The following is a 16,791-nucleotide window of genomic DNA, read 5'->3' as shown; positions in this document are numbered from 1 at the left end:
GCTTCTGTCTTAGCCCTTGTACACATGGTCGGAGATTCTGTCGGAATGTTTCCTATTGGACCGTTTTGTCAGATATTCCGACTGTGTGTGGTCTGCATCGGACTGTTTCCGTCGGAATATCCGAAGGACAAACTTTACCAACTTACCGGTAAAATTTTCAGACAAAATGCTCCTATCGGACATACTCCGATCATGTGTAGCCTACTCCAACGGACAAAGTGCCACGCATGCTCAGATGAAATTCCTAGGCCAAAGCTATTGGCTACTAGTCTGAATGTAGTCCCGTCGTAACGAAATAACGTCATCACGTTATGTACAATCAGATTTTCCGACAACTTAGTCCGACCGTGTGTATGCAACATCACTTCTGGACCTCTTCCGGAATTAATCCGTCGGAATTACTCAGACGGATTTGGTTGTCGGTATCTCCGACCGTGTGTACAAGGGCTTACTCCGCTGGGCAATAAACAACCCTTTTTTCAATCTTGGTGTGTCAGAGAGTATAGTACTGTCTAGTGGGTCATTAACACCAGGATTAGGGAAACCCAAACATCAGCAAAGCGATACAGATACATATTTCAATCCACTTGCCTCTTCCTCCCTTGGCCCCTCTCTACCTGCAATGGACTGTGCTTACAACCTATTTTCTCTAATTTTATTTTTATATCATAACAAGGAGAGCTCACAAACTTTCCCCTCCTTCTTAAAGTAGCTTTTGGTCCTTAAAGTGTCAAACAGTGACATTTACCCCAAGACCAGCTCCATCAGTCCAGAGCCTCTCACCATCACATTCTCTATATGTTAACAGTATCTTCGAATTAAATATGACTGTTTAGAAATATTTTGTAAAGGGCGCATACAGTATATCTATGATCAACGGTTGAAAAAAATGTATTCTTTGACAAAGTGATTTCAATAATTGTAATAAGCTCTAAAAAAATAATTTTTCCCCCCAAAAGGAATATGTATGCAGGCAGAGAAACCAGTGATGGGATTTCCCGGCTAGAAATACAGCCCTTGCTGCAGAGATATTAAGTGCGTATTTTCTGGAGGATAAACTAAAAACAAAGCATCTTTCCAAAGCTTAAATCTTAAATTGGGTATTGTTACGGTTTATTGTGCGCCTTTTCAAATCTTGTCTTTGTTATGGAAAACAAATGTGGTGATAAGGTGAATTTTGTGAATGATATTATTGGAAGGCTGTCTTTAATCTCGCTAGAAAGGCTGGAATGTTTTTAGGAATAGAAAAAAAGAATTATTGTAGCTGTATAAAATAATGTTTACAAACACAAAACTAAATAAGACTTTCTAACCTACTAATTTACTAATATGCATATTTATTAAACATAATCTTCTACATTTTAAAATAATATACAAAACCACCACTTAAGCACATATATAGTATATTAACAAGAATAAGAGAGCCTTAATTCGATTTCTTTGAATTATGCATGCAACAGTGTTGCATCCCAATATAATGGGATATAAGACTAAATGGACAAAAAAATATATATTTTTTGTATACTTTAATTATGTGTGACCAAGAAAAGCTTAAAGTCCGACTACTGGTGGAAGACCCATAAAGTTGTCACCTCATCCCAAATATTAAGATAAATGGAGTAGAGGTATAGGGGATTTTTGCGGTGCTTATAGACCATGAAAAAGTTCATATAAGAAAAAACATAACATAATATTGATATATAAATTTTAATAGAGTTCACGATTAAAAGCTCACAATCGAATTTGTGAGCTTTTTAATCATGAACTCTATTAAAATTTGTTATATTTTTTCTTATATGAACTTTTTTCTTGTCTATAAGCACCACAAAAATCCCCTATCCCTCTACTCCATTTATCTTTAATTATGTGTATTCTTTGTATGTACTGTTGGGATAAGATTAAAAGCAATTCTGAACATCTACTGTTATACCAAAACAACTCATTGTACTTACTTTTGCAGTCTCCTCCTGACACTTGTAGCCATGTGCCTTCTGAGCAGATCATTTTAATAGCCCCCCCATAGCGTGAATATCCAGGGCGGCAAGTATAATATACTACATGTCCCATGGGAAATGATTCTTGTTCCGAGGACCTTGACAACTCCGCAAATTCCAATCTTGGTGGAATTTTGCAACTACCTAGAAATAAAAAAAAATACAGTTACTGTTTTTTTTTAACCACTTGAAATCCAGAATGTTAAACCCCCTTCCTGTTTAGGTCATTTTTCAGTTTTCAACACTGATACTTTGATTGACAATTATTCAGCTATGCAACAGTGCAACCAAATTAATTTTATATCTTTTTTTTTAGACAGATAGTGAATAAATACCACCAAAAGAAAGCTCTCTTACCAAATTTTTTTAATTATTTTTTTTTTACTATAAAATATTTTTAAAAAAGTTTCCTTTAGTTTTTTTTTTGTTTTGTTTTGTTTTAATCCACTTCAGTGAAATTTTTCCAAGAGACATTTTCAACTTTGCAGTTCAATTTTGTCCTGTCTTGTTCTCACATCATAGTGGCCTTTCCTTCTCTTTTCTTTTTTTCCCCTTTTTTTTCCCTACCCCGCCCCTTTTCTCATTCTTTTCTTTTCTCGTTTCTCTCTTCTCCTTCATTTAACAATCTCTTTATTAATTATTTAAATAGTTTAAATTATTTTTACAAAAACAAACTACTCTTATTACTTTACCTATTCCTTATTCTCTCTTTCCCTTTTTCCACTACCCCCCCCCCCCCCCCCCATCCCCACCCCCCTTGGTTTGTTCCTTTCTAGGTCCTTTCAATGTTTGGCTCACAGCCCTTCTCCTTCTTTAATTTTCTCCAAATATTTACCCAAGACTTTAACGTTTTTTCAACCTTCCCATGTACTGGTGTAGTTCTTCTCGTGTTCCACATCCCTGCTACTTAATAGGTCCATTTTACTATAATAGTCTATTTGTTCAAACCACTCGCTTATACCAGATTTTTCACTGGTTAACCATTTCTTTGGGATCAAACCCTTTGTAGCATTCAAAAGTTTTGGGGTCATTGTTTTCATATATTGTTTCTTTGGGATTTTTGAGTCGTGGAATAGGCAAGTCCATATATTTTTTTCTATTATCTCGCCAGTTATCTCCTTTATATTATCCACCATTTCTTGCCAATATCCTTTTATTTCTGGACACTTCCACTATATGTGGATCATCGTTGCCCTTTGTTTTCAGTTTCTCCAGCACAATGGTGGTCTCTCTGGTTGATATCTGTGAAATCTCTCTGGGGTACCAACTTGTTAAGAGTTTATAATTAATTTCAATGGTTTTCATATCCCATGCATTATCATATACCATTTCTATCATTTTTTTCACTTGATGATCTTCTAACTTTATATCTAATTCTTTTTCCCATTGTTCTATGTAGGCAGGTCTTCCTTTTCCTTCTAAGTCTGATAATATTCCATATATTTTTGATATTCCATTTTTCTGTGACATTTGTGTGAAACAAAGTTTTTCCAGTGGGCTTAATTCCCCTTCATCTCTGATTGGATGTGGAAGTGTATTTACCAAGTGTCGTAATTGATTGAGTTTCCATTCTCTTATCTTCCACTTATTGGATTCTTCTAGTTCTAGTCGTGTTTTCATCCTTCCTTTAATCATTATATCTTTCAATTGTGGGTTTCTTATCTCGTGATCTACAAATATCTCATTACCCGGTGTAAAAAAAATGTGTTCCAGTGAGAGCCATTAACAGTGAATTTTATTTACATTTGTGTTTCTGATGTACTGTGTCCCAGGTTTTAAAAACATTTTTAGTCAGGTCGTGACTTTCTAAATCCATTACTTTTGTGCAATGTGGTCCTACTCATTGTGTTTTCCATCTCTACCCATTTTTTTTCACTATTTCCATTTGTCCACTCAATCATTCCTGCTATAACTACTGCTTTATAATACCGATTAATGCCAATCCTCTGTGTTCCCTACTCCTCATGATTTGTGCAAAATTGATTCTCGACTTTTAGTTTTGCTAGATGTATTTTATCAATATTGTTTTTATTATCTTGAAAAAACTCTGCGGGAGCCCAATTGGTAACATCTGAAATTTGTATATCAGCTTTGGTAATATCATTTTAAACATGTTTGTTCTTCCAATCCATTATATTGGTTTTGTACTTCGTTTTTTAATTTCTTCCTTAATCTCATTTATTAATGGAATATAATTTGCCGGGTATTTTTTTTTGATTGTTGCTGTTAATTTAATTCCCAGGTATTTTAGTTCTTCTTTTACCCATTAAATGGGAATTCTTTTTGAAAAGTCTGAGCTTCACTTTTTCCTAATCCAGTATTTAATATTTCTGTCTTTATTGGGTTTATTTTAAAATGTGAGCGTTCCCCATACGCTTTAATTTCCTTAATTATATTTGGCGAAGTCACTCTTGGGTTGGCTACATACATTAGGATGTCATTCGCATATGCCACAATTTTGTGCTCTTTTTCTCCAACCCGTACCCCTCCTATAAAGTTAGAAGATCATCAAGTGAAAAAAATGATAGGAATGGTATATGATAATGCATGGGATATGAAATGAAAAAAATTGCTGTTTTTTCGGGAACAGTGATTTTAATAATGTTTAAAGTGAAACAATAAAAGTGAAATACTCCTTTAAATTTCATAACTGGGGGTGTCTATAGTATGCCTGTAAAGTGGCGCATGTTTTCCGTGTTTAGAAAAGTCCCTGCACAAAATATAATTTCTAAAGAAAAAAAAGTAATTTAAAAGTACTCGCGGCTATAATGAATTGTCAGGTCTTGGCAATAAAGATGAAAGTCATTGAAAAAAACGACATAGGGATTCCTCCCAGTCCATGAACCAGGCCCTTTGGGTCTGTTATGAATATTAAGGGGAACCCTCAAACCAAAATTTAAAAAAAAATTGCGTGGGGTGGGGCCCCCCAAATTCCATTAACAGGCCCTTCAGGTCTGGTATGGATATTAAGGGGCACCCTGCACCAAATAAAGAAAAATGGCGTAGGGGTCCCCCTCAAAATCCATACCAGATCCTTTTAAATTACCCTTTTTCCTTTAGAAATGACATTTTGTACAGGGACTTTTCTAAACACGGGAAACATGCGGCACTGTACAGGCATACTATAGACACCCCCCAGGTACAAAATTTAAAGGAGTATTACACCTTTATTGTTTCACTTTAAGTATTAGTATTTTTTTTTTGCATTAATACATGTCCCCTGGGGCAGGACCCAGGTCCCCAGACCCTTTTTATGACAATAACTTATAAATATTAGCCTTTAAAATTAGCACTTGATTTTTCACATTCGAGTCCCATAAACTTTAACGGTGTTCGTGTGTTCGAAATAATTTTTTTGCCTGTTCGCATGTTCTGGATGCGAACCGAACACGGGGGTGTTCGGCTCATCCCTATTTCTGACAAGCTATTACATTTTTGGAGTCCTGGAGCAGCAGGACAGTAGAAACACTTATAAATTACCACCTTTTGAAACTCAAACACCCAAAACTATTTTTTAAGAGGCATAGTGAGTATTTACTTTTTGCTGCAAATTTTGGAAAGATGAAGAAAGAAATTTATATTTTTTATTACACAAAAATGTTAAATAAATTGATATTCCTAACTAGGGATGAGTCGAACACCCCCCCGGTTCGGTTCGCACCAGAACCTTCGAACGGACCTAAAATTCGTACGAACTTTAGAACCCTATTAAAGTCTATGGGACTCGAATGTTCAAAATCAAAAGTGCTCATTTTAAAGGCTAATATGCAAGATATGCAACAGACAACACCACCAATAAGGGATATCTTCAGGTGTATACTGTGCTGGAGGCACACAACACCCACTTTAACTCCTGCAGATGCCTGTATTAGAGAACACCAGCAATAAAGGGTAGATACAGGTGTATACTGTGCTGTGCTGGAGGCACACAACACCCACTAACTCCTGCAGTTGCCTGTATTAGAGAACACAAGCAATAAAGGGTAGATACAGGTGTATACTGTGCTGGAGGCACACAACACCCACTAACTCCTGCAGATGCCTTAATTAGAGAAAAACAGCAATAAAGGGTGGATACAGGTGTATACTGTGCTGGAGGCACACAACACCACTTTAACTTTAAGATGCCTGAGAAAAGAACACACTGTCCCTGCCTATCTAGCTCTTTCCCTGCACGCCGGAAAACACACTACACAAGGCCACCACGCTGGCAGCCTTATATAGTGTGGGGCGTGTACTAAACCCCCATAACTATAATTGGCCAATTATGGCTCTCCTCGCTGCCGGCGCTGTGATTGGCCAAGCATGTGGGGTCACAATACATACTTGGCCAATCATGAGACAGCAATGCATTGTGATGGCATTGTGCATTGTGGGCCGTTCGTGCCACAAAAATTTGGTGCGAATTGTGAAAGTTCTGAATTCGCAGAACAGACGAACGGCTGAGTCGAACACCGAGCTCATCCCTATTCGTAACACTGTTTTGGCATATTTGGAACTACACATATATTTATAAGCAAGTTCCACATTATAGTTATAAGAATTTTAACAGAAAAAAAACTATATTGTAATTTATTTATTTTTTTACACAAAGTTTTGGATTTTTTAAGATATTCCCCACACACAGTATGGACATACTTAGAAGTACACCCCAAAACACGCTCTGCTACTCTCGAGGATGGAAATACCACATGTGTGAGACTTTTTAAGTGTTTGGACATATTATGTACCTGACATTGCATCTTTTGTATGACAACATTAATCAATATTGTATCATAAACAGTGTGCTGTAATGTCTGTCTCTGTACAAGTGGTGAGGGGTTATATCTAAGTGTTGCTTCACTTGTAGCAGTCCCCTTTCCTGTAAGCCAAGCAGCTCTATGTGGCTGTCTCCAGTAAATATATATAATGTTATGTTCACTGGCCAGGAAATACAGGAAGCTGAAGAGTGAACAAAAGAATACATGTGATTCAAGGAGTGCAGTTGTCTCCAGATAATTGCTGGAACTGGTGTCTTGCAGGCAGTGGCATACCAAGGGTGGGGGGTTACACCACCCCAATGTGTGGCAACCAGGGTGATACCCAGGGTTGGTTGCCAGATTGCTTCCACTGCTCACTAACACAGGAGTGCGGAGCAGAGAGCGGGAGACAGGGAGAGAGAAACAGCAGCGCTGAATAGACAGCGATATCTGCCGAAGTCAACTTTCCAAGTTGTCTAGCAGGTGATTGGATGCTAGCCTCTTGCTCCCTGTTCCACTCATCTGTGTCTCCCACTCTTCATGCCCAAATAAGTTAGGAAGGGGCAGAGCTTCGGGGATAGAGACTGTTTAATGTAAATCTATCCAGAGGTGTAGGGGGGCTGTGTATGTAAAGGGGTCCAGAGGTGTGTGAGGGCTGTGTAATGTAAAGGGGTGCAGAGGTCCGGGGGCTGTGTAATGTAAAGGGATACAGAGGTGCAGGGGCTGTGTAATGTATAGGGGTCCAGAGCTGTGTAAGAAAAATGGGTCCAGAAGTGCAGATCTGTGTAATGAAAATGGGGACAGAAATGTGGGGGCTGTGTAATGTAAAGGTGCCCAGAGGTGCGAGGGCTGTGTAATGTAAAAGGGTCTTCCTATAGTTTACCTGCAGTTCTAACTGCAGTCCTATAGATTTCTATTAGGTTGCAAATTTTTTCTGCGGTTTCTGTAAGAGCGACAAAATTCCATGCTGCATCTTTGGCGCACTTTCAGAAAACAGGAATATAATTTTTTTTAGGGGGGTGACACCAACCCTAGTGACGCCAATGGCAGTAGTACCTAATGAGTGTGTCACTGCAGGTTCCATGTTTTTCTGTCTGGCGCAGCCCGCCTGATGACAATCTTTGAGTCGGTCGGTGCCGTTTTTGCAGAGGAGGAGGGACCTGGCCGTCCAGGGGAGCAGAGGGATGATGGTTCTTCTGGGTTCCAGCCCGCAGTGCGCAGAGGCACTACATGTGATGCCACTTGATGTCAGCACGTCGACGTGCAGTGCGCTATGCTGTCTGCCATCTTGGGGGGGTGCCAGATATAGGATCCGCCCCTGGTGCCAAATTCTCTAGGTATGCCCCTGCTCGCAGGACTGTAGTTAGTGGAATGTGCAGAGGGATTAGTTCAAGTGGCAGGGGCAGTGAAATGGTCAGCAAACAGGCAAAGGATCCATCCAGAAGACAGGCAGAAATGTGGTAATTTATAGGACAAGGTCAGTTCAGGCAGCAGGCAAAGACATGGTCAGTATGCAGGCAAAGGACAAGTCCAGGTGGAAGGCAAAAAAATAGGATTACCTGTAAAATCCTTTTCTTTGAGTACATCATAGGACACAGAGCCTTAAGTATTTACTTAATTGGTTATAGGCCACCTTCAGGTGTTGACACTGGTAAACCCTAATTAAGAAAGTTGACTGCCTATATAACCCCTCCTCCTTCCAGGAGCACATCAGTTTTTGTAGCCAAGCAATATACTTATACCCCATAAAAAAAGGACAGGACCTCTGTGCCCTATGATGTACCTGTAAAAGGATTTTACAGGTAAGCTGTTATAACAAAATCCTATTTTCTTTATCGTACATCATAGGACACAGAGCCTTAAGTATTTACTTAATGGGATGTCCCATAGCAATGCTACTTGAGGGAAGGAAGACACAACCCGTAGGGCACCCCCAGACCTGAGGACTTATGCTTCTGCCTGCAGCACACTGCGACTGAAAGCGATATCCTCATTCCATTTTACATCCACTTGATAGAATGTGGTGAATATGTGCACTGAAGACCAAGTTACGGCCTTATAGATTTTGAGCCGTGGAGGCCTTGTGACGCACTGCCCATGAAGCACCACCACTCTGGTAGATTGCGGCTTAACTTAAAGAAGGGAGAATCTTACCCCTTAGATTATAAGTTTGAATTCTAACTTGCCAAATTCACTTAGCAACAGTGGATTTTGGCGCTGCCTGTCCTTTCTTAGGACCCTCTGGCAGAATAAATAAGACATCAGTCTTATGGATCTGAGCAGTTGCTTTTAAATAGATTTTCACTGCTCTCACCACATCAAGACAATGTAGTGAATTTTCTTCCCTGGAACATAGTTTTGGGAAAAATGATGGCAGGACAATCTTTTCATTCAGATGAAAGCTTGAAACCACTTTTGCAAAAGCCTGGATGAGGGCGTAACACCATTCTGCTCTCATGAATAGTCAAATATGGCTCAAGAAAGAGCAGCCAATTCTGAAACCCTCCTTGCTGAGGATAGCGACCAAAAATACCAGCTTCCTAGTGAGAAAGACTCAGGCCGCGTACACACGAGCGGACTGTCCGCTCAAACCAAGTTTCAGCGGACTGTCTAACGGGAATTCCGAAAAACTTTGTTCGTCAGACTGTCCGCTGAAACTGTCCGCTGAAGCCCACACACGAGCGGACTGTCCGCTGAAACACTGTTCAGCGGACAAAGTTGGGCGAACAGTCCGCCCGTGTGTACGCGGCCTCAGGGAATATTCTGTATCTGTTCAAATGTAAATTTGTAACACTGACAAAACTAAATTCCAGTCCCAAGGGCTTAAGGGTGATTTAACTGATGGATTAATCTGCATCCCTCCTTGCATGAAACTCCAAACTAAAGAATGCGTAGCAAGCAGTCTTTTGAAATAAAACAGATAAGGCTGAGACTTGGCTCTTATGATTAAAATTGAGAAAACTGACCTGGAAAGCCCACGTTTCTTTAGAATGAGGGATTCAATAGCCAAGCTATTAAATTTAGCATTCGTAAGAAGGATGGAATATCGGCCCCTGTGAGTGCAGGTCTGGCCTAAGTGGAATGGACCACAGATCCTCCACTGCCATCTTTATGATCTCTGCATACCATGACCTTCTGGGCCATGCTACTGCTGCCAGAAATACCGGTTTTCTTTCCAGCTTGATCCTGCAAAGAAGGAGGCAGCAATTGAATAGGGGGAAATGCATAGATCAGTGAAAGCTGATCCCACAGTATCACCAACGCATCCGTTCTGCATGCGAATGGATCCTTCATTGTGGACACAAAGTTGACTAACTTTATGTTGCACTGGATGCTAGAAGATCGACATCTGGAGTCTCCCATCCTTAAAAAACAGCCAAAAACATGTCGGGGTGAATAGACCATTCCCCTGAGAATAATCTGCTGGCGGCACAAGTACTGCGCATGCCAATTCTCTACTCCCGGAATGAAGACTGCCGATAGGCACAGAATATTTCTTTCTGCCCAAGTTAGAATATGGTTCACCTCTCTCTGCACTGAGAGACTCTTGGTGCCCCTTTTGGTGATTGATATAGGCAACAGCCACAGCATTGACGGATTGGATCCTGTCAGGACAATCCCTTAACCTGGAAGTCCAGAATTTTAGAGCCAGACGCACTTCCCGAATCTCTAGGATGTTGATGGGCATGCTCTTTCAGTTATTGAACACTGTCCTTGGACAGTTGTCTTCTCTGTCTTTATCACCTTCCAGATAAGTGGTCTGAAGGATTTACCCTTTAGGACATTCTTTAGTAACCCCCAATTGAGGCTTTGGGACACCCTTGGGAACAGCAGCATTGGCAAGTCCAAAGCTTGGATTGTTTTGTTCCAAGCAAATAGAATACTGTTTTGCAATAGTCTCAAATGGAACTGGGCATAGGGAACTGCTTCGAATGAAGCCACCATCCTTTCTAACAACCTCATGCAAAGGCGAATGGAGGGATCTCCTTTTGACCTGACCATCCGTACCAACTCTTTTAAGGAGTTGTTTTTTGCCTGGGCAAGAAGACCCCTTTTCTGGGCTATATCTATGATCAGACCCAAATACTCCAGCTTTTTTAGCGATTTTAAGGGAGACTTCACTAGGTTGAGAACGCAACCTAGATTTTTCCAGGTAACTGGTTGTAATGCGTACACCTTACTCCGAACACCGATTGGTCTATTAGCAATAGATTGTCTAGGTATGCCAAGACCGTTTAAGCCCTGCGCCCTTGACCTGGTTAGAGGTGGGGCTAGCACTTTTGTGAACACTCGGGGTGCTGTAGCTGGCCCGAAGAGCAAGGCTACAAACTGAGATTCTGCTGTTCTACTTCGAACCGCAGAAACCTTTGATGAGCGGGAACTATATAGACATGCAGACATGCATCCCTGATGCTGATAGGTGCCAGAAGTTTTCCTCATTGTAGGATAGAAACTACTGACCCGAACTCCATAGAAAGGAGCGGATCTTCAGGAAACCGATTTCGATTCTTTTAGATCTAGAATGGATCTGTTGAATTTCTGCATGGATCTGTACATGTACAGGAAACACAAGAAAAAGGCAGTGAGGGTTTTAAGGAACCTAAGAAAAAACATATCAGCTGACTCTACTAGAGGTAGCTTGAAAGGGACACGAATCATCTCTGTAAGATTTGTACCAGAAATTTCTCAGATTGTGAGGCTGAAAAAGGTTCAACTCTAGTTGTCTCCTCCACAGAGGAGTACTCAGTTTGCCTTTCTTCCTGATTACCTGAGGGTAACCCTTCATCCTCTACCCCCTGTTCCCTTGATAAGGGATCTAAGGTGGGGGAGGGGGATCTAACATGCTTCCCATCCTTGGATAGTAGATGTGGTTAAAGTTGCTAATTTTCCTTCTAGGCCCTGCAGGATGGTGAAAAAAAAAAAATTTTTAATCATATATACAGGGGCTGAATGTTTTCTCCTCTTAGGCTTGGTTTTATTGCACCCCCAAAGTCGCGTGATTTTACCACAATCTTTTGCCGCAGAGAATATGTCGGGGCGTGACAGGAAACAATGCCTGTATTCTATGGACTTCAAGTCGCATCAAAGTGGTACCAAAGCAGTGAAGGGACTAACTTGAAGTCGCACAGATATGAACAGTACTTATTGCAAATCGCGCCCTAGAGTCTGATGGTGGAGGCCGTCACCGCTGCCTAGAGGCAGCGGCCCCTGGAGTCCGTTTAAATAAAAGGACATTTATACCTTCTTTTGGACAAAATAGCTTTCCTGCTAGAAAATCATTTGGATGTATTTCACCAAATCTTCCGCAATGAAAAGGGAAACTAGTCAGACACCCTTTTTGCAAGCTGCTTTGGCTGACCAACCTTTTAACCACAGGGTCCTAAGCATGTGTTTTAGCACAAGCGCAAGGCGGTACGCCTGGTGGATAGCAATTTTTTATTGGTTGAATCCATAAGCAGTTGAGCACTGTCAACAGGACAAGTCAAATTTTTATTCACAGAGGAGATAGCTGCTTCAAATGACAGTATACCCCACATCTTTGTGATTTTTTTCCTTCATATGATAAAGCGTTTTTAGGAGGAAAAAATTGTTCTCTGGGTGATCCCACTCAGAATAAATAAACTCCAGCAAGAAATTAACAGGAAAGCATGCGCAGCTTGAGGAGGCTTCAGTGAACCCAAACTAGACGTGGGTTTTTCAACTGGCCGGGTAACTTAAAATGTGCAGCGGACCTTTTCAGTAAGAGATTGTAAAGCTTGTAAAGCTGACATTTCCGCTTTCCCAGAGTTCTTCTGTTTGAGGGTCCTGGGTAGAAGGGGACCTAATGCGCTTTCTTCCACTTAGTGAAGATGCGATCAAGGCCATCAGTCTTTCCTCTAATCTGTTTATGGTTGAGGAAGAAAAATGTCTTGAGTAATGTATACAGGGGCTGAAATGCCAGAAGCAGATGTAGCCCCTGTCCCTGAAGGTTCAACCTGACCAGCCTCCCTAGGTCCATCGGGGGGGGGGGGGATGATGCTGCAGAGGGGGGAGTCCTCAGAGCCTGAGGGAGATCCCCTTGAGCCCCTATTTCTCAGTGTACCTGTACCTCTTCTGCCCATAGTACCAAGCACAAAAGCAGAGGTACTATCAGAAATGCACAAACTGCTGAGCAAATAGTCCAGCAACTGACGCTGCTATCAGGGCTCAGTCTGGTGCTAAGTAAATGTTACCTGGGAATGCCTGTGTCAGCCACACTCACATGCCATCCATCCGCTCTGTGTCCCTCCTTGAACTGCGCACCTGAAAAAGAGTGCACCTTATAGCTTTATGTAGCCTGTGTGTGGGCGTTTAAATCACACAGACGTTGCGCTAATGCTCCGCTCCCCCCTCTTCCAACCACCCTTTCCACCCCCGTCTTTTTAAACAAGACCTGCTTTTCCCGCGTGAGCCGAGTGTTCCGATCCTTTCGGATCGCACATTGAGGGAAGGCTGGGGCGGAGGAGAGAGGAGGGCTGTGGATGAAGAGCCATCGTGATGGCGGCAGCAGGAGGTAGTGCGGGGTACCGCCGACTGTCCTATGGCCTCTTAGCCTGAAGGGAGCTGTGGGGGGATACTCCTGAAGAAAGAACCCCCCCTCCCCCCCACATCCTACCTGGAGCATAGGCTCTGAGGAAGCATGCAGCATAAACACAGAGACAAGACAGACAAGCATGGAATCAGGTACGTACTCTTGACATCCCCCAGTGGCGACTTTAGACCTAGCAAAATTTTACTTAAAGCGGGGTTCCACCCTAAAGTGGAACTTCCGCTGATCGGGACCCTCCCCCCCTCCGGTGTCGCAATTGGTATCTTTCAGGGGGGAAGGGGGTGCAGATACCTGTCAAAGACAGGTATTTACACCGACTTCCGGGCATAGACTCCCACAGGAGTCTATGCCTCTTCCTGTCCCTGCGCACTGTCTGCTGGGACACACACGGGTCCCAGGGACAGCGCGGACAATTCCTATTGCGCTGCGTGACTCACGCATGCGCAGTAGGGAACCGAGAAGTGAAGCTGCAGCGCTTCACTTCCTCATTCCCTCACCTAGAATGGTGGCTGCAGCAGCCAAGAGCCGAGCGATCGATCAGCCTCGGCTGCCGGCATCGCTGGACCCCTGGACAGGTGAGTGTCCGTTTATTAAAAGTCAGCAGCTGCAGTATTTGTAGCTGCTGGCTTTAAATTTTTTTCCACAGTTAAATCCTGCTTTAAAGGAAAAAAAATCCATTAGAAATTAGAAAAATTTCTTAGGAATCTACCTTAACTTATCCAGCCGCAGGGTTCTGTGGTAACAGACCCAATCTTCACCTCTCAGGGTGGGCTCCATTTGAAAAACCTTCAGGGACTAGGGCCTCCTTTAAAAAGGGGGATCCTAGCTCTGGGCCTGTAAGGCCGCGTACACACGCGGGGACTGTTCGCCCAACTTTGTCCGTCAAACAGTTTCGGCAAACAGTCCGCTCAAAATTAGCATGGACGGACATGGCCACACACGACGAACGAACAGTTTGCTGAAACCGTGCGCGATGACGTGAACGGCACGTACGACGGGACGAAAAATACGACGTCCTATACACTGCATTATAACTTTCAGCGTGTAAATCCTTTCTGAGCATGCGCGGAACTTAGTTTGACGAACAAGCCTACACACGAGGGGACTGTTCGCTGAAACAAAGTTTCAGCGGACAGTTTTTCGGAATTTCCGAAAAACCTTATTCAGCGGACTGTTCGCTGAAACTGTCCGCTGAAAGCCCACACACGAGCGGACTGTCCGCCGAAACACTGTTCAGCGGACAAAGTTGGGCGAACAGTCCCCGCGTGTGTACGCGGCCTCAAGCATCCTGCCAGGGATATGGCTTAAAAAAACAAATACTGTATACCAGGGTCCAGCTCTCTAAAAAAAAAAGCATTACAGGCAGAACCTTGTTTCTTCGGACATGAGGCCCGGGTACCATTCAATTCAGCCTAGAAAAAGCACTTTGAATGGATCTGGTTGCATGGCTTGCCCCAGTAAGGAATATTCCAGCGAAGCTCAGCACAGCACATCTTTACTCGTGACCAACACCTAAGACACCGACGAAAAAACTGATGTGCTCCTGGAAGGAGGAGGGGATATATAGGGAGTCAACTTCCTTAATTAGGGTTTACCAGTGTCAACACCTGAAGGTGGCCTATAACCCATTAAGTAAATACTTAAGGCTCTGTGTCCTATGATGTACGATAAAGAAATTATGGTGGATAAACAGGCCAGGGTCAGATCAGGCAGCAGGCAGAACATCGTTGCTGGTTGCACTGGTCTAGTGACACTGTACTGGTGTGGTGGCAATCAGGGACACTGTTTCTGGCTGTACTGGTTAGGGTTGCCACCCGGACAGTACGGGTTTTGAATCATGTGTCCGGTTTTCAGCCCGCCTGACAGTGGCTCATAGCTGGAGAGAGATTAGGTGTTCTCCTCCCTCCAGCCTGCAAGGGGCAATAGAGAACTGGCACAGACTGAAAACACAGCGGGACTGCTGAGGAATGAACACAGACTGTGTGAAAACTGGAGAGAGAAATGAGGAGCTGCTTTATAGTTCGTGATCTTTGAGTGCAGGGGGAAAAGGGGCAACTCTGATGTGTGGAGGCACACCTGATGTAAGGAAGCAATCTACTGAGCACACCTTATGTAAGGGGTACTCTGGTGCGGAGACCTGATGTAAGGGGTTACACCTGATGTAGGGGGGTCCTGGTGGGGACATCTGATGTAAGGGGGACACCTGATGTAAGGGGGCTCTGGTAGGGATACCTGATGTAAAGAGGGCTCTGGTGGAGACACCTTATGTAAGTGGGGGGACACCTGATGTAAGGGGGCTCTGTTGGGCACACCTGATGTAAGGAAGCAATCTACTGGGCACACGTGATGTAAGCGGGGCCCTGATTGGCACACCAAAAGCAAGGAGTCAATCTACTGGGCACACCTGATGTAAGGGGGATGGATGCCTGATGCAAGGGGGCTCTGGTGGGGACACCTGGTATAAGGAGGGACACCAGATGTAATGGGGACACCTAATGTAAGGTGGGCTCTGGTGGGTACACCTCATGTAAGGGGGGCTCTGGTGGGGACACCTGATGTAATGAAGCAATCTACTGGGCACACCTGATGTAAAGGGGGGCTCTGGTGGGGACACCTGATGCAAGGGGGCTCTGGTGGGGTCACAATATGTAAGGGGAGACACCTGATGTAAGGGGGAGCTCTGGTCGGGACGCCTGATGTAAGGAAGCAATTTACTTGTCACCCCTGATGTAAGGGAGCTCTGTTGGGGTCACCTGATGTAAGGGGAGCTTTGGTGGGGGCACCAGATATAGGAAGGGACACTTGATGTAAAGGGGTCTCTGATGGGGACACCTGATGTAAGGAAACAATCTACTGGGCACACCTGATGCAAGGGTGCTCTAGTGGAGATACCTGCTCTGGTGGGGACACATTATGCAAGGGGGGCTCTGGTGGGGACATGTGATGTAAGGGGGGCTCTGGTAGGAACACTTGATGTAGGGGACTCTGGTGGGCACACTTGATGCAAAGAAGCAATCTACTGGGCAAACCTGAAATTTTACCAGATCTAAGGGGGGGGGGGGGACACCTGATGTAAGGTGGAGCTCTGGTGGGTACACCTGATGTAAGGAAGAAATTTACTGGGCACACTTGATGTAAAGGGCACCAGATGTAAGGGGGGCTCTGGTGGGGTCATCTGGTGGGGACACCTAATGTAAGAAGGGACACCAGATGTAAGGGGGGTACTCTGCCGGGGATGCTAGGTGTAAGTGGGCATTCTGATGGGGACACCAGATGCAAGGTGGTTCTATTTTCTTGCACTTGAAATATGGATGTGATTGACCTACTTTTATGTTATACAGTGCCTTGCAAAAGTATTCACCCCTTGTTACCTATTTTGTTACATTACAGCCTTTAGTTCAACGTTTTTTAATCTGAATTATACATGATTGATCAGAACACAATAGTCTATGTTGGTGAAGTAAAATTTGAAAAAATATATACATAAACA

General features: G+C 43.2%; 1 protein-coding gene across 1 annotated transcript in view; it reads right to left on the bottom strand.

Annotated features, from left to right (window-relative positions):
• The window catches only part of LOC143928080 (complement factor H-like), a 250,907-nt gene that overhangs the window by 193,907 nt on the left and 40,209 nt on the right, over positions 1-16,791 (bottom strand). Inside the window, exon 2 of the mRNA XM_077452695.1 lies at positions 1,953-2,138. Within this exon, the coding sequence (XP_077308821.1) occupies positions 1,953-2,138 (186 nt within the window). The remainder of the gene's footprint in view (positions 1-1,952; positions 2,139-16,791) is intronic.

The sequence above is a fragment of the Lithobates pipiens genome, unplaced genomic scaffold, assembly GCF_037356315.1.
Source record: "Lithobates pipiens isolate NorthernLeopardFrog02 unplaced genomic scaffold, aLitPip1_a1.2 Scaffold_23, whole genome shotgun sequence".
Lineage (NCBI taxonomy): Eukaryota > Metazoa > Chordata > Amphibia > Anura > Ranidae > Lithobates > Lithobates pipiens.
This window is presented reverse-complemented; position numbering and strand designations above follow the sequence as displayed.